Source organism: Apiospora phragmitis (assembly GCF_038363925.1).
Source record: "Apiospora phragmitis strain CBS 135458 chromosome Unknown utg000004l:1.0-3135199.0:1.0-3139288.0, whole genome shotgun sequence".
NCBI classification, from domain to species: Eukaryota; Fungi; Ascomycota; class Sordariomycetes; order Amphisphaeriales; family Apiosporaceae; genus Apiospora; species Apiospora phragmitis.
The window spans coordinates 3,017,350-3,039,437 of record NW_027117402.1 but is presented as its reverse complement, the minus strand read 5'-3'; the positions used below and the strand labels follow the sequence as shown (position 1 = coordinate 3,039,437).

The 22,088-nt window shown below is 52.8% G+C and overlaps 5 protein-coding genes across 5 annotated transcripts; 1 reads left to right on the top strand and 4 right to left on the bottom strand.

Moving 5' to 3' along the window:
- Positions 1-4,707: 4,707 nt before the first annotated feature.
- Positions 4,708-5,227, top strand: PG994_004034 (uncharacterized protein; the record flags this gene model as incomplete). The annotated part of the gene is made up of 2 exons (XM_066855443.1): positions 4,708-4,838; positions 4,912-5,227. The coding sequence occupies 2 exons, from the start codon at positions 4,708-4,710 to the stop codon at positions 5,225-5,227; spliced, it is 447 nt and encodes a 148-aa protein (XP_066719721.1).
- Positions 5,228-5,999: 772 nt separating this feature from the next.
- Positions 6,000-7,376, bottom strand: PG994_004033 (uncharacterized protein; the record flags this gene model as incomplete). The annotated part of the gene is made up of 1 exon (XM_066855442.1): positions 6,000-7,376. One exon carries the CDS (start codon positions 7,374-7,376, stop codon positions 6,000-6,002), a length of 1,377 nt encoding a protein of 458 aa, XP_066719720.1.
- A 2,599-nt stretch (positions 7,377-9,975) lies between these two features.
- On the bottom strand, positions 9,976-10,835 carry PG994_004032 (uncharacterized protein; the record flags this gene model as incomplete). Its single annotated transcript, XM_066855441.1, has 2 exons — positions 9,976-10,642; positions 10,825-10,835. The coding sequence occupies 2 exons, from the start codon at positions 10,833-10,835 to the stop codon at positions 9,976-9,978; spliced, it is 678 nt and encodes a 225-aa protein (XP_066719719.1).
- Positions 10,836-12,272: 1,437 nt separating this feature from the next.
- Positions 12,273-13,795, bottom strand: PG994_004031 (uncharacterized protein; the record flags this gene model as incomplete). Its single annotated transcript, XM_066855440.1, has 2 exons — positions 12,273-13,371; positions 13,446-13,795. The coding sequence occupies 2 exons, from the start codon at positions 13,793-13,795 to the stop codon at positions 12,273-12,275; spliced, it is 1,449 nt and encodes a 482-aa protein (XP_066719718.1).
- Positions 13,796-18,973: 5,178 nt separating this feature from the next.
- Positions 18,974-20,167, bottom strand: PG994_004030 (inorganic pyrophosphatase; the record flags this gene model as incomplete). Its single annotated transcript, XM_066855439.1, has 4 exons — positions 18,974-19,166; positions 19,261-19,344; positions 19,443-19,906; positions 19,973-20,167. The coding sequence occupies 4 exons, from the start codon at positions 20,165-20,167 to the stop codon at positions 18,974-18,976; spliced, it is 936 nt and encodes a 311-aa protein (XP_066719717.1).
- Between the last annotated feature and the right edge of the window lie 1,921 nt (positions 20,168-22,088).

The following is a 22,088-nucleotide window of genomic DNA, read 5'->3' as shown; positions in this document are numbered from 1 at the left end:
AGATCCCTAGGAACTAAGGGATATTAATAAAGGAGGGATTAAATATATAATAATAGATATTCCTTATATATTTTATATAAATACTCTTTACTTTAGTAATTAATTTAAGTATTAATTTTAATTTATTAATAAAGTAAATAGCTTTAATAACTTTATTATATAAATACTTTTACTCGACCCTTTATTATTACGTTACGACTCGGCTATTATATATTATATTAATAGAGGCGTTACTTTTATCGCACGTTTAAATACTCTTTCGTATTATTAATATAAACCCTAGTACGTTTTACTAGGTTTCTTTTAAAACTTAGATAGCGTTTATTACACTCGTAAAGCCACGAAAGAAGCGAAGGGTATAGATTAGTTTAAATTCGAAATTTATATCGATTAAAAGCATATAACGTATAAAGGAGGGACTAGATTAAGTTAAAATTAAAGAATCGAATTTTAAAAAATCTATTATATTAATTATTAAAAGCGATTACATTATAGTTTAAAATTAATAAAATAGTTATTATTTAAAGTTAGTAGTCGATTTATATTATTAATTTTTTAAGGGGGTTAATTATAAGGTGACGTACGTTATATTTAAAGTAAGTAATAATTAATTATATTATAAAGAAAGTAAACGAGAGGTATTTATTATTAATATATTATTATTAACTATTAATAATAACCGTAAAGTTTAATTAATAAAAAACGGTGAAATAATACTTTTATATTAAAAACTTTAATAAATAAATAATTATAAAAATAGTATTTATATAATAAATAAAAATAATAAGAATAGTATTTACGTAATAAATAATTACGGTTATAATATTCACGTGATAAGCGATAACGATTACGACATCTACGGTTATAATATCTATAGTTAAACCTAGTAAGTAAGGGAGCACTAAAGCTCGAGACGTTACTTAAAAGTACGCTAGGTATATATATATATATAAAGGTGAGCTAAAAGCTTACGCCTAAAGACTATAGCGTATATAATTAAGCTATATAATACACTATTAAGAGAGCTTAGTTAACGTAAGGGTATCGGTGAGATTCGTTAACTTACGTAAAGAGAAGAGCCTTAGTGAACTAGCTAGTATCTTTTAATATTAAAAGCTTAAGATGTGGCGGGAATCTAGAGGGGAAGAGATGTGCAGGTTAGCTTTCGATGTTAGATCGGCGGTGGCCTAGACAAAAGGAAAGAAAAGAAGCTTATAGTTTAGCTAGCTGGGGCGGCTGTTTCCGCCGAGCCCTTAAAACCTAATAGTCTTGACCACATGGTTGCTGGGTATATAGAGGCAGCTAATAGTCGTATAATATAAAATAACGGATAATATAGTAACGCGTAGAGGAGAGGAGGTAATTTTTCATTTATAAAGTGAAGAAGATGGTACGGATAGAGATAAAAGGGAAAGGTTAAGAAAGAAAGAGGTTAAAGAAGGTCGGAGGAATTCGGGATGGGAAGAAGTTAGAAATGACTTAGGGACGTGAGTCACGCTAGATTCCACCGGAACATTCAATGTTCCTGTAGCTGCTGTTAGCGATGGGAAGATAGTATGGGGGAAGGCAAGCGCAGATGGCAGGCGCGCAGGAGGCAGACAGGCTGCCTGGACACCATGACGTAAACACTGCTTTACACTTGGGCTGGAAAGAACACAGGACTACTAATCAATTGAGCGGCCCAGTTCTACTGAACGGAAGCAATGCTGAATCACACACACTTGTGACATGCACATTTGATTAATGGTCTTGCGGCTTTCTCGGTGGGTTCGTCGCGGGTGATGGGGAAGGCACCTCTAATATACACGTATATGTTTGTCCTGTACATGAAGACCAGGAACAAATGTTCCTCTCATCCAATTGCTTCAGCCCACTGCCCTTGGCTCGATTTCCTTCGCATAATGTACCTGCTGGGGCATTGGGCAAACCAAATGCCTTCGCGTGTTCGCAATGCTTGTTTCGAGGCAAGAGACTCCGGCCAACTTATCTCTGCGTGCAAGCAATTTTACTTGTAAGGAAGTAGATGATCTACAGCCGTGTACACGTAGATAGTAAGCAGCGTATCTGCATCCTTAATTGATAGCCATGTTGGTGAAGAGTGCACCGGCAGGTTACCTGGCACGGCGGTCTTCTGCGAAGGAACAACATGGAGATTTGCCCCATCTGAAGTCAAACTTCATCTCGCCGGCTCTCCACCTTGCTGATTTTTCTTTTCTTGTTACTTGAATTGGTAACATTAATTGCCAACATGAATTAATAAAATCAAGTTCATAGAATGAATGATAATACATGTTTTCCGTTGTGCGCCACTCCCGCTCTCTTAACAAACCAGAGAACCTCTTCCTCGACATTTGCCCAAATTTCGACAGGACACAATGGCCCCATGGGACAGACATTGCCATAATCAGGCATGGCCTCGTTCGGCGCAAAGTCTTTCATCATAGCTAGCCTCCTATCACTTACATGAAAAGGAGGAGAACATGTACTTACGTTACCCCGGCACCCAAAGGAATCTCAAGACAGAGATGGGAGCCCAGGAGCAGCTGCAAGATGAACGTGAAGGTCACCACATGGAAATTTCATACGAGGCGGCAAGTCAACTTACCATTGCCATCGTCCTAATGTACTTCAAATCCCAATAACGTCTCACCATCGCCGTAAAATGACCCGGCATGGGTCCTCCTGGATCTCGGAGCATGCGAGACGCCGTTCAGGGGCGCGGATGATGCGACTAGGGCAGAGGCAAGATCCTGTCAGATCCTATCAGGACTAACTCTTTCAAGAGGGGCAGCGCCTCAGAAGCGGTATGAAATCCTGTATCGAGATACTATATCGCCACGGTCTGGTCTGCGGTTCAGATCTAAGCAAATACAAAACAATATGGCGCGGGAAAATACCAAGGAAAGGGGCATAGGAGTCCGTTCTCGAGTATGTAGGTGCGGGCGTGTAGGGTGTCCGCAAGAGGGCAGCATGCTCCGTCCATAGCCATGAATTGCCAAGACCCCTGAAACGGCTGGTGTTGGTCAAGCATGCATGCGATGAGAGCAACTCCCATCCTCAAGACAACACATTACATTTACTCGATAACGTACGTGATCTTGTCGGCGAAGACGAGAGTCGAAACGATGGGCTCACAGGTTCCGAAGGCCGTGTCGACCAGCACTTTCTCAGAAGTCCCAGAAATGACATTCGACTTGAGAAGGGTAGTCGACCGGGAGTCGCCAGCCTATTCCATGGTCTTTATACTCAGGCCTATCTCGAGTGTGGTCAGGACTACTGGACGGCGCATATGAGCTCGGAGTTTTATAGCCTGAAAGCAGGGTGTAGGAAACTACATGGTAACGCAGACTTACACTTAACCTTGAACCATCCAGGGAATCCAATCTTCTGCCATCACTTTGCACTCATGATGGGGTCGGAAACGATATCGGCATCGGCATATAGCGTACCTGTGGGCTAAAACCCAATTATATCGGTAAAAATCTGTGCGTTTCGAAACATCATGGGAATGCCGACGGACAAAATCTCGACGATGAAATAGCGGTAGTCCTCGCCTTTCGCGGGTACGATATCGAAATAGATCTTCACGTCACGGCTGGCCTTGAGATCCTTTAGTACCGCGCATCCTTGTCTTTACACGCCTTTTGCGCGCATCATGATAGGCGAGGCCTTGAGCTCGGTAAAGGGCGCCCGCGTCACGGGCATACTAGGTCCCGGCGCCGCCGTCCTAGTGCGAGGGGTCTAGGTAAGAGTTCGGCTCCGGGTGCCAGGGCATTCGGAACTCAGTAATATCTTGCCGCGTATGACTTTTCCCTTTCTCAGCAATCTGTCGAGGCTCCAGCAGAGACACTACGCGTCGTGGCTGGAACGGCATGCCAATGATCTGCTGGCTGCGAAGGTCCTCGCATATACGTGGGAAGAGGGGATGTCGTCGTGCCCTGTGCATGGCCCATGTCGCTCATAGGTGCCGCAGTATCCGCGGCATTATCCAGCCGGTATATGTACTCCACAACGAGAGAATGTTATCGCATGATCTCGAAAATATCTCGACCAACTTCCTTTTGCCGTATCTATCAATAGTACTACGGGGTTGCCCCATTTATCCAAAATATATGTGTGTTCCTATTTGTGCGATTAGCCAGGCTCAGGGATTCGGTGCCCCGCGCTGGCCGTTGAACAGGGGTAGGGAGTTGGACAGGGGCAGACCTGGACCAGTGCTGACTGCCGGAGAGGCATTTCGTTAGGCACAAACAAAAACTCATCCATGGGAAGGACGGGTTCGTGTCTGCCCATGCAAACCCGATGTTCTGTTGCTATGTAGGTATGCCGTCTCGTCCGTTCCTTGCATACACGAATAGACCACCGAACCACTAGGTCCTCCCAGCACGTGAGGCCAAGACGTTCCATTGGCCGTTGAATACGAGATTTGCCAGCATCCGTCTCCGCTTCAACGCCGTCACTGGCCCGCCCCACCAAGGTGGAATTCAACAATATTGCGGCTCGATATGCCGAAGCGTTGTCATGTGGTTGCAAAAAGTAAACAGTGGTATATAAGGAGGTCGAGAAGCGCCAGCATTGAACGAGAAAGCACCCTTCTTACTCCCTCATCCCACAAGACTTCAGTCCAATTACCCAAACGGTCAATCTCAGTCATCAAGCCTTGACAAGTTTTTGCTGTCCGTCCACTCACACATCCCAACCGTCAATATGAAGTTCTTCGCCGCTGCCCTCGCTGCCGCTGCCGCCGTCTCCGGCGCCGCCGTCAAGCGCGACCAGTTCACCGATTTCCGCGTGTCCAGCTTCTCGGCTCAGTGCACTCCCCACAGCGTCATGTGCCAGTAAGTCTTTATTGTCATCTTAGTTTGAAAAACACCCAAGTCCGTCAACATATCTAACCAACCCAACCACCAGCTACTCCTTCGACGTCTACGCCCCCGGCACCATGGAGACGGCCCCCGGCGCCCACTGCTCCGCCGACGTCCTGGGCAACCCCGACGGCACGCTGCCCGAGGTCCGCGACGGCAAGTGCGAGAACTCGGGCCGCACCTGGGACATGCTCCGCTTCGGCTCCGGCATCATCTTCACCATCTCCACGGCCGTCAGCCCCCACAGCAACACCACGGGCGCCTACCTGCTCGTCAACTCGGACCTCAAGATGCAGGACGAGGTCACCTCCATCGTGCAGGAGTACATCGGCACCCCCGACTTCGACCTGACGCGCCTGTAAGGGAAAAAGGAAGGGCAGGAGGCGTGGTGTGTGTATAAGCGTGAAGAGAGGATGGGGGAAGAAAAAGCTTGATGAGCATGTGGAAACGATAATTATGAAAGCTTTGGGAACCTAATTAGTAATCTAATGTAAAATCACAATACCCAATTTGGACAGAGTCCTTTCTGAATCATTATTGACGGGATGGGGACGACCAAGTAAAGCAAGGCGTTCCCAGTAGGGATATGCATTATTCTAACATGAATCGGCCCATTGGACTGGCCAACCCTTCTGTGTGGTTCCCGAAGGCATTGTTACGTGTGAAGAAAGGAGATTGATTGGGTACTTCTTCGAGTAAGCAGGGTCCGCTGCTACAACTGGAAAAGTTTGCCGACTATCATCTGAAGGACGTCGTCATTGAGGCCCGCAAATGGAGCCAACGCCATGTCGAACCAATATAAAGATTGGCTAGAGTAAGCTCATAGAAACAAGTTCACGGAGGACTGAATAGGAGGTTACACGGTGCTGACTGATATTGCGAATGCGGTGCTGCGGATGGCCCTCTTCCGATCCCCTTGACCCCCCTAGGCCCCTGGCCCGACCCCATACCGTTGTGTCTCACCGGAACTATGAAAGCTTTTTATTCAGTTCAATCGTAAGCGTCATGTACAAGGCCAATCTATCCTACAATCTTCAGTCTTATTGGACAAAACGACATCATCTTCAATCAAGTTCTATCATCAATATGTTGCTACAATATGCATTGCACCCTTCCTGTCCCCGCAAGAAGAGCTTACATGTCCCACGCCTCGACCGCCGCCTCGACAATGGGCCGAATGAGCTTCCGCCCCTGATCGACACGCGTGTGCGTCCAGACCATCTGCCGGGTCCCCAGCTCGCCGGCGCGGTGCCAGGGCTTGACGTCGAGCGTCTCGTCGACCTCGATGGCGTCGCGGACCGTCTCGAAGAGCGAGTCGGCCTGCGCCGCGTTGATGCGCACGTCGGTGCGCACGCACAGCACGATCTCGCGGATCTTGCGCTTCTTACCCGTCTCCGGGTCGCGCGTCTTGTACTTGTTGAGCGCGACGCTGATGTCGGCGCCCACCTGCGCCGTCCAGGCGGCCTCGACGGCGAACCAGTCGAACAGCTCGCCGAACTCGGTCTTGTTGATCTGCTGCTCCATCGAGTAGGGGATCGACGAGAAGCCGAGGCTGACGGTGGGCGTGCGCGGCGACGGCGTGTCGACCAGGTCGCCCTTCCAGTCGCGCCGCAGGAGGTCCCGTAGGCCAAGGTGGTCCAGGTCCTTCTTGGCGTCCTTGAGCTTCTTGGCCAGGTCGTCCATCTTGTCGTAGAGCTCCGACTCGCGCCAGTTGCTGCGCTTCAGGACCCGGTCGGCTACCTTACGGTCTTCCTCGGTAGCTTTCTCGAGGCCCCCGGAATCGATGGCGATGGCGGACAGGATGAGCTCGAGTAGCTCGTGGGGCATATGGTACTCCTCGGGAAGCTTCTCCAGCTCGTCCAGCATTTGCCGGGCCACCAAGGTGGTGCAGCTGGCCACCTTCTCAAAGACGCGGGGCTTGGCATCTTGACCGGCGCCACTGTCCTTGTGGTGGTCGAAGATGCTGAGAATGGGCGCCTTGCGCCACTTCCTCAGCGGGATGGGGTGGTCGACGAGGACGATGCCTTTGATGGCCTCGGCCAGGGTGTCGGGATCCTCGGGCAGTTCGTCGAGGGTGAGGAGATCCGAGTGCCCTGAGCTCATCTTGGAGTTGTCGAGGGCCAGCTTATTCTCCGGACGCAGGTCCAGGGCGTCGGTGGGCGTCTGAAGCAGGGCGATGGCCTTGACGGGGTGGCTGTCATTCTGGGTGGAGTGCTGCAGATGGTAGGCCCAGGTGAGGGCGGACGTCATCGAGTCGAGATCGCCGCCCTCGTTGCCCTGGACAAATATCCATTCCGAAGAGCGGCCGTTCTGCCAGTCGATCAGGAACTGCCGTTTGTTCTCGCGCGACCATTCGCTGAAGTGGCCGATGCCGGTCTCCTTGGGCTTCGCAGCCGCCAGGGTCGCATCGGGTCTGGTCATGACCTGCTGGGGCGCGCTGGCGTTAGCTGCTGTCGCTGCCAAGACGGCCGCCAGCGCGCCGGCGAATGTGTAGGTATGAGAGATGCGCATGGTAATGACAGGCAAGAGGAGTTGAGAAGTTCCAGCATGGAAACAAGGGAAAGAATTCAAATCGAATCCAGGGCTGACATTTGAAGGGAAACAGAAACCGGGAACCAACTGGAAACGTCAGCCATGTGGCGCCCAGTCGGACGCTAAAGCCACAGACGTCAACACGTTCTCGCTTCTGATGCTTTGATTTGTTTCCGTTTCTGCGGGTTAAGAAGACGGACCAGTAGTTGCAACTTGCATCGTACAATCCCCATTCAACAAACAGACAGGCATCACTTGACTCGTCCGCATGGATGGAAACGAAGTCAAGGGTTCCATTGCATTGCATCTGCATTGCATTTGCAGCAGCGCCTAACCTTAGAAAGTTGCGGGACCATCCAAGCTCGACCCAGATGATGTCACGTGGTCGCCATGGAAATCCTGATTGGCGGACATGCCTGCAGCGTCCCTTGCGTCCATCAACACTCAAAATGTTCAGACGAAGAGGCGTTAAGGTTAAATTGTTAATCAATTGTTTATCTTTTCCACCACGGCTCTGGTCACCTGCACTACCCCTTTTTTAACATGTGCAGTATGTTTGAAGCGGTCTTGGTCTCTTGTTTCCGGAGATACGCCTGGAGATAGACAAGCCTGGAGATAAGGTTAACCTTAAAAGCCTAGGTTACCTCAAACCAGGGCCCTGCCGTGTGGGAACCCGGCCCTTCCCGAGACGCAGCCTGGTTTGGGAGATATCCTGAAACAATACAGCAGGCGTTTGCAGCGAACAAAAGTTACAACATGCTATGAGCAGCCGAGAGTGCTGGCGTGAGGAAAGAAAAGCCGAAGACGAAATGGGGGTTTAGAGACTCACTTGTAACATACGTGGTGCGATGCATCTCTCCTCAGAAGCCCATGCTTCGGCAGTTCTTGCCGCCAGCCGGGAAAAGATGCATGCAATAGACTAGACCCGGCATTTCTACAGATGAATAACGAGGCCTCCCAGCCCTTTGGCTCAGCCCCTTGTACACTGAAGTGTTTGCTATATGTACTTCATGTTTCCGTAGAAGAAGCCAACCATCTTCGAGTCTGAGTATGATACATATCTGCGACGCCCATAGTGATCCAAAGATGGGCTGTCTCCTCATCGGCACGGGCTACGCATTATTCTGCAACGAAGGCACGCCATGGTGCCAATAATCGTTGGAGGCCTAGAGCTTACTCAACATCGAAGGTCCTCGACCCCACGTCGTCCGAGAGCTACGCTGAAGCCCAGCCACATACGGTCAGGTTCCCGTGAGCGGCCGGACAACATGAAGAAGAACCCGGCGGATCGGAAGGTTTCCAGCCGATTCTCTTGGATCCAGGAGAGCATGCAATAAGTGAAATACTTGGTCTTTCCTCCGCTCTTCATTGCTCCAAGTAGTATGAGTTCCCATCCAACCCAATGGGCCAATACCCTGACTTGGGTGCGTATAATCGCAAAAGTGGCAAACTGCCAGCGGCCACCTATTGACATCATAGCCATATCCCATTATCCCCTTTAAGGTGTTGCAAGTCCCTAATAACTAAGCCTGATTACTATGCTCCTCCGGGGGGCTCAGTCTCTGATAACATCGTTCCATGCTTGGCTGAAGTGTCGCAAGATAACGTTCCCTACTATTCTTTCATCGTAGTGTCCCGGACCTTTGCAGAGTAGATAAAAGTCTGAACCAAGGATGTGATGACCGGTCTGGGACGCGTAAGGCACTGCAGGCTCGTATTTAGTCACAGAAATCAAAGGGACCTGGTCCGCTGACTGCAGTGGCTGCCGTCCAAAGGAGCTGGGCAATGCACATATGTAGACGCCTGAGTATCCAAAACCTGAAGATCCGTCGATTAGCATAAACCCCAGCTAGCCACATGCAGTCTGATTTTACCCTCCCTTTCTTGATATGGATTCAAATTGTATGAGTACAGCAATTTCAGCTGACACCTTCCGCTCTATAGTAGGTACTAGTATAGTGTCCAGATCCAATAGTTCGAACGCAGATCGCGCACCACGAGGGCGCTAAATGGCCCTAACCAGCCTCCAAAACGGGTTCAAGAGGGCTGTCGTTCCTGACTAGAGTAATTCTGGGGTTTCCAGCCCTGCAGCTGAAGGCACATCACCAGACTAGGCCTTGGGGCAGTTGATCTAGCCCATCAGCCCGGCGACGAGGATGAGCTTTCGCTAGACTGTATTCGTGCCAAGCAATCTTAACATAACCATAAGCGATGCAGGTGAGAGCTGTGAAGTCTTATTTAGAGAAGATGGCCTCCCAGAAGTCCTCTCGCTTTTTCTCTCGGGAAAAGAACAACTCTCTTTACCACCACATGCGTTACTGTAATATCTGTCGCTCGTTCACCGATCTGCCATCATGAAGCAGACCATTGCCTTTTTGTCGGGCTTCGCCGGGATTGCGGCGGCGTCGTGTTGCCGAAGCAACCAGTGCTTGCGAGGTACGATTGGAAGTCGAGAGATTGTTGCTTATGTGAACTTGAACAGATGCAAAGCTGACTTTCCGTGTGACAGAGATTGTCGCCGACACCTTTCAGGGCCGAAACGGTGTGCAGGATTGCTCGGCCTACCTCGCCGTCACCGTCACGCCCAGTGTGCTGTGAGTGAGCCCATCTGAACCTGCAAAACGCTGTTGGGCCATCTGTCGGAATGCAGCTGACAGCCCGATGATGATGATGCAGCACCGTGTATGAGACCGTCAGCACGACCCAGCAGGATGACACCACGCAGGTCGAGTCGCAGTTCTTGACCGTGTCCGAGACCACAACTGTGTCGACAGAGACTGACTACACCACCGTCACTGTCCCCACAACAGCGATCGAGACTAGCCTGGTCACTGCCTTCGCGACCGTCGCCATCGCCACCGCGACGGCCACGACAACCACCCGGCCCTTCACCACCATTTACATCAAGAAGCGCCAGGCCGAGTCCCCCGTCATCCCCGGGTACGCCACCTCGGCCTGCGCGGCCGTGGGCCAGTACGCCGCCGCGTGCGCGTGCGCCGGCGTGACGCCCGCCACCACCACGGTCTCGGCGCCCGCCACCACGGTGACCGTGACCGTGTCCACCAGCGCGGCATCGACGGTCCGTTCCACGACCGCCGTGACTGAGACCGACACGGTGCCGGTCACCGCTACCGTGTACGCGACCACGACTGCGTTCGATGTTCTGACTGACACCGAGGTCGCCACCACCACCAACATCGCCTCCGTCACGACTACCACCACCACCGTCAGAGCCATCACTCAGACTTTGATTATTTTTTAAATAAATAGATGATGGTAAGATGTATGTCTAGTTTGCTTAGGAGAATCAATAATTCCGAATCATAAAGCTTAATTATAAAATTCTTCGTTCCGTGATAGGTAACGAGTCCGCCCCTCCCCGTTCGTCTTAATCCGTCTAAAGCGCCGTAAGACAATATACAAGGACCTCGGTAGCATGGTAAACATCGTAGAACTAACATGTTATACACAATTTTCCGTAAGGAATGGCGGACTTGTTTAATCTACGCCGTCGGACGAGCCCACTGGTAGCCATCTTCTTGTTTTGAGCGACGGGTGAGTATCATGCGCCCACCGGCGCCACAAGCGGCGCAGGTCGGGCCTCGCGCTCTCTCTCTCTCTCTCTCTCTCTCTCTCTCTCCCCGCAGTTTGCTATCAAGAATCAATCGACCTCTTGAAATGCAGTAGGGAGGAGTGACCAAGTGAAACGGGGAGGGGAGACGCAACAACGCGACTGATGCGGAGGAAGCACGCAGAGAAGTGCGAACCCTCACCGGACATGAGTAACCCAGATTTCTCTCGATTGAGTAGAGAGGTAAAACATAGAGGCCCGGGAAGCGACCAATCCGTCAGTGTTGACGATGACGCATAAGGACTGGATCCGTAGGCTTGATGAACCATTGATTGCTGCTGGTAAGCAGTTGTCGCGTACCACGGTTAACACAGGTAGTCATGTAAAGACACACACACAAATACTGAACAGCAAGGGCATTGACTCATTTGCCCCTTGCACAAGTCGTCACTGCAGAAGGCGGTTATCACCGAGCCCCCCGTTGGGGCGGTGCCACAAGACTTCCCAATAACCAAGAGACTTTGCTGCATGAATGCTGTCAAGGATCAATCGACTTCTTGAATGTAGTAGGGATCTCCCATAAAGTTCATCGGGCATTTGTTCCGCAATGTAAGGTTAAGATCCCCTGGTGTCACAGCTGCCCAATAATTAAGCTTATTTCGACAACGTTTGGGTTGAGCAAGTGGATGTAGTAAGCTGGCTGGCTACCTGACAGCTCAACTGGCTTATTATCATATATTACAGTGTGGGTGAGAGTCAGGAAGACGAGCACATGTAGTTTCACGTTAGAAGAGTTCACAAGACGAAGAAGAAGTAGTAGTAATTTGAAATTGCTTATTGGTTGGTTGAGAATCGTATCTATCTATCCCCTCCAGTGAAGGGCGAAGGCGATCTCCAAAAAGGCTGGTTTCCCCCGAGTGATACTAAATCGCACAATGGGTGGAAGGCCAGGGACATGCCGAGATGTATATAGGCAGTCCCGAGGCAGAAGAGAATAAAGGATACTAAAGACTATACAGTACAGAAGCGAGTAAGAATATGATGGGGCAAAGAAGGCGGGCACCACTCAACAAGAACAGGCCACCCCCCATCTCCCTAAAAGGCTGGTTTTTTATATCGTGAGACGTCGTAGCATACCCAAAAACAAGCAGCGTGTTCAAAATAAGATATATATGATCAACAAAGAACAACCATGAGATGTGGTGGGAACAGAGTAAACCGGTCTAGTTTTTCTTCCAAGTTGCGCCCCCACCCCCTTTCCCTAAGATGTAGTTACAAGAAAAACGGGCAGAGTCCCTCTCCGTTTAGGAACGACGGCCGCCGCGGCGGTTGATGTGACGCGCCATGTGGTCGTGCACCTCGCGCTTGGCCGGGGCAGTGGCCTCGGGCCCGAACTCGGTGGTGTAGTCAGTGACGGTGACGACGTCCCACACGGTCTTCATATCGCCGTTAGCACCCTCAGCAGGGCTAGCGGGGGCCTTGGGCGCCTCGGTGGTCTTGGGCGCCTCAGGGGCGGCGTTGGGCTGCTCCTTGGCGACGGCGGCCTTGATGGGCACGGAAGCGGCGCTGGGAGCGCTGGGAGCGACGGGGCCAACGGGGCTCTCGTCGGCGGGGGGAGAGACGGAGCCGCCATCGACACCGCCCTTGCCCCAGCCGGTGATCTTGTTGTTGCCGGGCAGCTTCTGCATGCCGCTGGTCATGACGCGGGAGTTGGCCATGGCATCGTCGTCGTCGACGGTGATGTGGCAGTCGTTGTCGGTGTTGAGGCCGCCGGGGATGTTGGGGCACTTGTCCATGCCGATGTCGCCGGCGTTGCAGGTGTCGATGATGGTCTGGAGGGTCTTGACGTCCCAGCCGGCGAGGAAGTCACCGTGGGAGCTGTAGCCGGTGGCGTCGCCGTTGGAGAAGACGAAGGGCTGGCTGGTGCCGTCGTGCGACCACTCGTTGACGAACAGGGGCGTGTTCCAGTAGACCTCGTAGAAGATGTGGGGCACGTGCACATGGCCGGGCGGGCAGTTCTGCTTCCAGTTCTCCTCGGTCGGCCAGGCCATGTTGTTCTTGTAGTCGTCCAGGCCGGCCTCGGGGTTGTAGCACGAGGGGAAGTGGATGTCCTGGCGCAGCGGCGAGGCGAAGCCGTCGCACTCGACCATGGGGAAGCCGGCGCCGGCGCCCTTGTTGTTGGGGTCGGCCATGCCGGCCATCTTGCCGTTGGAGTTGGCCGGGTACAGCGGCGCGTTGTTGTCCTTGCGCGGGCAGGTGAACTGGATGGGCTGGATGGGCTTGCCGTTCTTGATCAGGTTGGTGCCGCCGCCGAACTTGGGGGCGTCGCGCGTCGCGGGGTCGCCGACCAGCATCTTCAGTCCAGGGGGGAAGGCCACGACCTTGTCGTCAGTGGGCTCGAAGCTGGAAATGTGTATTAGTCTCCATTGCACATATGACGATGGCGGCACGAGCCCGAGATGAGGGAAGAAACTTACAAGTAGTAGACGTTCATGTACCAGAGGGGAACCTTGTACAGAGTGCCGTTGGTGGGAGATTGGAACCACAGGGTAGGAACCCAGTAGTTGCTCTTGTCGTTGGCGATCTTGGCGGTTGTGCATTTCGAGTCGAGGAGGTCCTCCTTGTTGACCGTCTTGCCGAAGTTGCTGCCTCCCATGATACCGTGGTGATGAGCGGACAGCTCGCCGGGGTTGACGATGGGGTCGAGTCGGCCCTCGGTCATGAAGCCATCTCCGTTGAAGCGGAGCACGGCGAAGGTGCGCTCGTTGGGGGCGGCGGCGGTCAGGGCCGCCAAGGAGGCCGCCGAGGCGAGTGTGTTAAATCTCATGTTGATGGATTCGTGTGTAGAGTTGTGTGTGTGTGTGCCGAAGCCTCTTGGGTTTGAAAGAATGTGGGATTGTCGCGAGGTGATACCTGGGCACCTTAAAAGAGAGAAAGGATTGCTATTGTATTGACTGGAATCGAGTCAAGTGACAGGTATTGTTGCTTTGACAGGTGAGAGTTGGACTCGAGGCGTGTCCGAATGAGTGAATGGATGGAACACCACAAAGAGTATTCTCACTTTTTTGAATGAACGAGAGTACGGGCTCAGCCGACACAGCGATTGCAGTTGCTAAGACAAAGAGCGTGGACGGGGAAACAACACAAACAAACAGCTGGGCGAACCACAAGGAGATATGTAGATCGATGAGGCGAGAGACAAGGGAAGGGAGAAAAGGAGGGCTGGACGAGCACGCCGGGGCTATTATACAAACCTACCTAGTCCCTGGGCTGGCCTGCATACCTCACACTCTCTCTTACATACCCAGCAGACAGGGCAGTGCCCATACCCCATCCACTCGAACACGCCGATGGGGGGGGGGGCTTACATTAGTCCCGGCCGGTGTGTGGGTGTGCATCAATCCAATCAGGCATTAGCACTATGCCAGGTACGCGCCACCGACGCTAATGAGCGGGCGTCGATATGAGCGCGCAATCCAGGGGGAGACGATGCAGCGCCCGTGGTCCCCCCCCCCCTTCCCATCGCATCGGAGGGTCGGGCTGAAAGGCTTGGCTTTTGGTCGTCCGATGATGAAAAACAGGCCAAGGGCCAGGAACAGACAGAGAGAGGACAGGGGCCTCCCACCCTATGAGAATCAAGCAGAGACACCGTCAGTGGACTAAAATAAACCTAGGTTTTAAGGCCCTCGTACCCATTCTCCATCAACCACGCTACGCTAACCAAGGGGCGTGTGCAAGTGCAGTCGTCAGCTTCATGTCGCCTTGGCCCGGCCCTGGCAGTTGGAAAAGACCAAGAAGCTTGACATCTGAGCAAACTTGGCAGAACACATCCCCGCTGTTCGCTGCAGAGAAAACCGAACGAAATTGACGGGTGACGTTTAATGGAAATATCAACTCTTTTTTTTTTGTCGGTACAGATCGATCGCATACTAGGTTACTATTTGTCTTGGCCTTGTTGCTTGGCCAAGTTGGCACCTGGCATCTTCAGCAAAAAAGGGAGAGCGCGAGGAATTCTAGACGGCCAAAGAATCCTGAGCAAAGTCCCACACTAAAAGGGGAGAGCAACAGGGGCCCCCCATTCCCGGTGCAACCCCCAACTAAACTTGGCCGCTGTCCGCCATTCTCGTTGGTGCCGGAAGAGAAACCGGTATGTAGGCTTGGTTCGTTGTCACTGGAGCTGGAGGAGCTGGGCTTTTCTTCATCGATATTTCACGCGCGACTAAGTAAAGGAACCAACCGCCAGGCTTGCAGGGTCCCGACTCCTGTGGCGTGACTTGAGACGTTGAAGGGAAATAGCAGGACGCCCGTGGTTTTCCCAAAGTCGGTTCAACGCTGTCGGAATGGTCAACTTGGGAAAAGCTGCGCGCAAAAGAAAAGCAAATAATCAGATGTCTAGACCAGAAACACACGTCTTTTCTTAGCGCTTTGCTGGCCAGGAAATAGCATTCAACTTGGCTGTTGCTTGCATATGCGCCCAGAATCTTACAGACCTGGATTTGGGGGTTGAGAGGTCCTCCACTGGTCCTCCCACTCTGTCGTCTCAGTGTGCCAGTGTCTGCAGTATGCACAAGTGGATGCAGCACGTAAAGACTAACGTATGTAAGGAGGGGGGGTGTATTATTAGCTGCTGGTTGTGCTGACGAAAGACTTGACTTGCAATTCTCTCCGATCCTTGATGATCCCGGCCTAAGGATTCGACTCTGCAAATTGGCCTGGATTTGGCAATAACACGAACTATGCGCTGTCGGCCCGTCTGGGGAGAGAAGTGAGAACACCGCCTATTGTTATCCATAAACCAGGTGATTTGGAGTTGTCGTAGCAGGTTGGATTGGATGTGGGTTGTTTGGTTGTGCACTCGTATCCCCGAGATTAATGGGAGGGCGCTCGAGCCGTTCAACAACCCGACGGAGAGATTGGCTGGTTGATTGACTCAATGCAGAATGCAAGTGCGCGAGTGGTGAGCACAACAAAAAAGGCACACAAAAACAAGGAACGAGTTTTCGAATGCATGTGGCTGTGTGTGCCTCAAGCCTGTAGATCGAAGTGACGAATTCAACGTTATGACGATCACCGTCACCGTTGCTTATCAAGTCCTGCCAACTGCTACCACGAACGAGGCGAAGGAATCCAGGCTCACCTACCCTAATTTCGTCCAATGTTTGTTTCCCCATCCCCCCCCCCCCCTTCCAGGCCTTCAGGTCGGAACCCTGCCGGAACCCTGCACCGCGTCAACATCCGATCCTTTTCTTTCGCCTAGGAGATGACAATAGCACACAGCTTCACTTGGGGAAACAGCTGCACACCTTCCATTTGGGGGATTGATTCGGGAGACTCAATGGCCTCCCCCCTGCATGTAAAACAAACTAAAATGGGGGTTCGGGTTGGTCACTGGTGGGAGGAGGGGGAGGGAAGGGCTAAAGTAGGGGTGGATCCTCCCGAACGCCGGACACCGCACACCAATGCCAGGGGCAGACCTCCCTAACCTACATACTTGATGGTTGCTGCAAAAATCTGACTTGGAGCGACTGATTGGTTCCTCCCACGAAAATTAACCCTTCGCTTCGGATTGCTTTTCTGCAAAGAGCGATATAGCCAGATCTCAGTCCCCCCTTGGATCAGAGATGGGACCTGCTCCGGCGAGCATAAAGCAGCCAGCCCTCTACGTGATTCTTTCTCGTGGGGGAGTGCCCATTTTGTGATGCGTTGATATCTCGACATCGGACGAGTCTCAAAAGTAGCAAGTGATGAGAGTTCGATAGTGCTGAGATCAGAGAGAAGGGGAGTTCGCTAGGTTATTAAGGTCCATCCGCCCCGTCGGTAAGTTTTTGTAGGTATGCAACCGCCGGGCCTCTCGGGTCGGGTGCTAGCTTCTCTGCTGCTGAGCTGACGACAACGAACATTATTGTCTGGACGTATGTGATGATCTGCATCAATCCATCAGCGATCTATTTGAGCCTCAGTTCGAGTGATGAGCAAATGATCGGCTGGATTGCATGGCCAAGGCCGGATCGTCGCTGTCGTACGCTCATCTCCCGAGCACTAAACGTATTTGTAAGAAAGAAAGAAAAAGAGCCAAAAGAATATGTAAACCCCCGCCTTATCGTTTTTTTCGCGCCCGCGTCCACCAGCCGTCTAACTTTGTTTCGAGATCTGCCGAGGGCGTTAGTCCGATTCGCCTCGAATCGCTTCCGCGAATAACCCTCGTCCCGCGCTTACAGGTTGCATCAATTGAGGAGTCTGTCATGTCAGTGTGTAGGTATTTTAAACATATTTACGCGCGCGTGGTTGACGAACGAGAGACCCAACCCAGGCCCTGCCAGCCAGAGTATTTATTGGAAGAGAGATGACGCCTGTCTATATTTGGATTCGTTGCCGATCGTCATGAACAGCCAATAATGATCACCCATTGCATGTCGTCACACACATACCGTACGGAGACTGTTAGCAGCATCAGCTTTTTCGGGCGCAAAATAAAACATCGGCGCCGACCGAGGAGAGACCTTCAAACCCGCCATCCGAGTCTGATCTTTCTTTTTCCCGCCTCAATTCGGTAGGTATGCGCCAACGAGCCGCCTCTGAGGAAACAGAGAATGCACCGTGACGTACGTCGCACCTTGGAGTTAGCTGGTTAGTAGGTAGCGCTATCCGACTGGTCACTGAGAGGACAGAAGTCATGACAGAGACGGCTTACGGCTCTACACCGCACCTTTTTCCTGCCTCCGTGGCTACATGCAGACTTTTCTTTCTCTGCTTTTCCGGGCGGCCATTGAACCGTTCCGACTTGCCGTTTTTCCAACTTTTGCTTTTCCAGGGTCGCTGTCAACTGTTTAAACACACTAACGCAAGGGAAACCGCCCCGTCGCGAGCTTGCATTGGCGGCTTGCTACATCTTGGTTAGTTTCCCACTGGCGGCCGGGGCACATTCCCGTTAAAGGGGGTTCATTGGCTTGATACGTGACAAGCCCAAGTCGCGCGACAAAAAGACGACCATATTGCTTACGCCGCTAGGTTAGGCGTCCCTGTGCCTTGTGTGTGGTATCTATGGGACCCCTAGCGAACATATACCCAAGAAGGGACAAGACCAGCCCCTGGATTGCCAAAGCTTGCAGCCTTCCCTTGTAGCCACTGCCAGTCTCGTTCGGCTGTGGCACCTGTCAACCTTAAGCCGCTGCGGATGGTTTCTCCAGTCGCAGATGCGATAGCATGAACAGATGGTTGAATGGTAGACGCCCTCTGCAACGAGGCTCTGAAGCTGTCGGTCGTGCCTCCACATGCTCTGTGGATGGGGCGTCCAGATGAAGCAAGCCAACGTCATGTGTATTCCTCAGTCTTCACGCAGGTTTCGCCATGCTGACGGTCCTCAAAGCTAGCGCACCTGCCTACGGTGAAACTTCTTTCTCAACCTACGGTACGGAGTATGATCTACGGATTTGCGCACATGCAAGATCTCTCCCTGGCATGCCACCTCCAAGTAGTAGGGGGGGAGGGGGGGGGTGGGTGCCAAGGGTTTTGTGTACCACGGAGTTGTGGGCTTCAACGACTTTGCGCAAGTCATAATGTCGTGAGCGATAGCTTCTGTCCACCCACTCGGAGGTCACGTCAAAAGGCCTCTTCATTGCCGGTGATAGAAGGCCATCCCAGTCACATGAAGAAACAAGACCAAAGACGTGGGAAGGAGAAATCATCTTGTAGTTCATTCAGTTTCAAGTCATATCATTTACCTTCTACCTCAACTCCCCTCCGACCGGAAGCCAACATGGCCTTCATGATCATTTCCCATGAGGGAAGCCCTCTGAACTTGCTGCGACAGGCTCCCCACGTCATTTCGGTGATTCCTTGAGAGGTGAGGCGACAGAAGCTCGACGTTGCCCGTGGCTCTAATATGCTGAACGGTGGAGTGTTAATTGTCTCATCGGTTGGTAAACAAAGTTGGCGGATCTTGCTCAAGTTTAGTTCGGGGCACAGAACCCCTTGAGAGGTTCGTCATCTTTGATCCGTAGCTATTTTAGCTAACAAGCCTCCCTGTGCCCTCATCATCAATCGACACCCACCCCGTCGACAGATCCAGCTCCTCGCGCGAGATGAAATGCCAGTCCTCGCTGGGCGTGACGTCGGCCGGCGGCAGGTCTTCCTCGGGCGGCAGGTCCAGCTCATCCGGATCGATCTTGCCCGGCGTACCGGTCAGGGTCGTGTTCTCACTTCACACAACGACGGTGGCGCCCTTCGTCAGCGGCTTGCGCCAAGAACTCGCGAATCCGGATGGGAAGGGGGGGGGGTGCGCTAAGTACTTACATTGAAATATCCCCACGGTTTGCTGTTCCGGTGATCAATCGCTTCCAGGACATTCGGCAGTTTGCAATGACACTGAGTGCATACCTAGGGGGGTTTCCGGTGTGAGCTCTGGTCTTACGATCCGTCCGGCACGAGGCAGGTAAATCTACCTAGGATGGATGGGGGCATCAATCAGAACTTACCTCTTGTTCATGAACTTGCCATCCAGCGCGAACTCATTGGGCTCCTCGCCGTCGGGGATCTTGTAAACGCGGAAGAAGTCGCGCGTCGCGTCCAGCAGTCCCGGGAAGTAGGTCTCGACATCCCCGATGTCGTTGACGGCCTCGGCGCGGGCGTCCCGCACGTCCATAGCGATGACCTTCCAGTCCGTCTCGCCGCCGTCCAGCAGGCCCAGGATGCCGAGCACTTTCACCCGCTTGACCTCGCCCGTGGCGCCGACGGCGCGGCCGATGTCCAGCACGTCGAGCGGGTCGTTGTCGCCCGGCAGGCCCGTGTCCGGGTGCACGTGGTGCGGGTCCTCCCAGGTCTGCGGCAGGGCGCCGTAGTTCCACAGGTAGCCCCGGTAGGGGAAGCAGTTGTTGGTGAAGCGGAGCTGGCCGTGCTTGACGTTCTGGCCGATGGGGTTGATGCGCTCATCCCTCGTGATCTATTGGAGGCGGGTGAGTACGGGTTTTGTGGCTGCGCAAATGAGCGGGCGGGGGGATGCTCTCACCTCGAACTTGGCGTTGGTCCATCGCGGGACCTCGACGACCATGTTCAGCGAGCCTTCGCCATCATGCGCGCGGAGCGGGATGTCGTGGAAGGGCGAGATGAGTTGGCCGTCGCGCTCGAACCAGATTCTATGGTCGGCGGTGAATGGCCGGCCGGCCTTGCGCAACGTATAGCTACTGTTGTCGGTCGCCTCCATGCTGCAACAATAGTCGGCGCTAACCTAAAAATGAGGACGACTCGAAAAGGGGGCGTGACAGATGAGAAATAGGACTCACGAAGTCGACTTCCTTAAGGTGAAATGCGCCTCGTTGCGGTACGTGACCCCAATATGAAACGGCACTGCGGGGATTCGCTGTCCAGCCGGTGCCGATCGTGGGGTCTTTGGCCAACCTGTAAGGAGGTTGGTTGCCTCACTTTTGAACAAAGCTGCACGCGCAACTGATGTTGGCTGTTGTTCATTAGCCTTACTGCCCAACAGATGGGCGAGTTATTTGCTCGGCTGCGCTACCCCAATCAGAGGTCAGTCGAGGATCACCGCCTTTTGAGAGAGGGGTTCGAAGCCAGAAATCATGATAGTCGGTGAAAGGCATGTAACGGACGACAGAACAACAACTCTCCTTCTGCCAAGATGACTTTAAATACCGGTCAGGCGCCCATATAACACTGATATATGCCACACAATTGAAACCCCACGGTGCTATTTTTGGATACCGTCTGACCCTCTGAGGGCGCGCCGTAGATTTCACAATGAGTGCCCCCGCAAGCATCATCCCCGCCACTGGCCATGACGATTTGAACTTTCAACTGCCACTATTGCTGTATTAGCAGACAAAAAGATTGGCTTTCGATGACGTCGTCGCCTCTGAAAGCCCGTGGGCGTCCAACACACATAGCGAACTACATAGCCAGGCAAACAGGGGCCGTGAAATCGCGACGCCGCATGCCGTTGACGTTTCATTGCCTGCCGGAAGCGGAGCGAGCGCAAGGCCCCCTTCGGAGCCGCACGACGTGGATCTGGATCCAGCCGCGCGGACGTACCAGGCCGCCCCGGAAGATTGGCGCCATCGTCTTGGCTCATAGCCGACGCCATGTCGATGACGCCATCAATTCGTGAACCGACTATCACTCTTCAGACCGAAGAGAAAAGGATAGACACACACTTCCGTCCCTCGGGGAAGATGCTGGCCGTCTTTGAGTGCTGCGAACCTTTGCATCAGTGATTATTTCATGTTCTCCTTCTGCCTCGTGATGCGCCAGTTCTTTCACCTTCGAACCCCGGCCTGGCCCGGCCCGGCCCGGCCTCCGAACAATAAGGCTAGTTGCTGTCGATGCTCGCCGGCATCGACGCGCAAGAGAGCAGCTTGAGTTCCGCAACCACCCGGAGGCGGCATTCATTCGAGAGACACTTCCGAACGCAACGCCGCGGCGCCCGGCCTGGACGAGCCCAAGTCGGGGGCCGCGACCGCTCGTTTCGGCTGCCATCTCCCAAGGGCGGCGTGTGGTTCACATGAACGGGTGCAGAGGGGTCCGCGCATTCAGCCCCCGAAGCCGCGTCGGAGCCCGCTTACAGCATTATCTCGGGCTCGGTCTGCTTCCTTCTCATACCTAACCATCCCCTCTTCGAGTTTCTTCCGCTGGGGTAGGGTGGCCGAGACCCCCGGCAGCAAACATGCCCAGCCAGTTGAACACTGGCCACGTTTTGTGCTTACTGTAGAAATGAGTTGTGCAAGTGGCAAACGAGTCAATGTCCTTGCTTTTCCAGTGTGTGCTTTTGTACATGACTACCTGTTCACCGTGGTCAGCGACAACTGATTTGTCTCTCTGCGTCATCGCCAATGACAGGCAAGTCTGTTGGTCAAGGGTCCGTCTGACTCCCGGAAACTCCCTCAGCCATAAGTGCCCTTCTTTCCCAGCCGGGTTCCAAGCGGTCGGACTCGCCCACAATGAAGATCAATCCGATCTCCCAGCCCTCTCTCGATCCGCCCATGCTTTCCTTCTCATATACCTAGTGATTATATACTGTTAGTGCAGTACCCACTTCGACAACTGCTCACTCGCCTCCTTTCTCGTGCCCGACCTCTCAAATATACCATCTGCATCAAGCGACAAAGTCATTG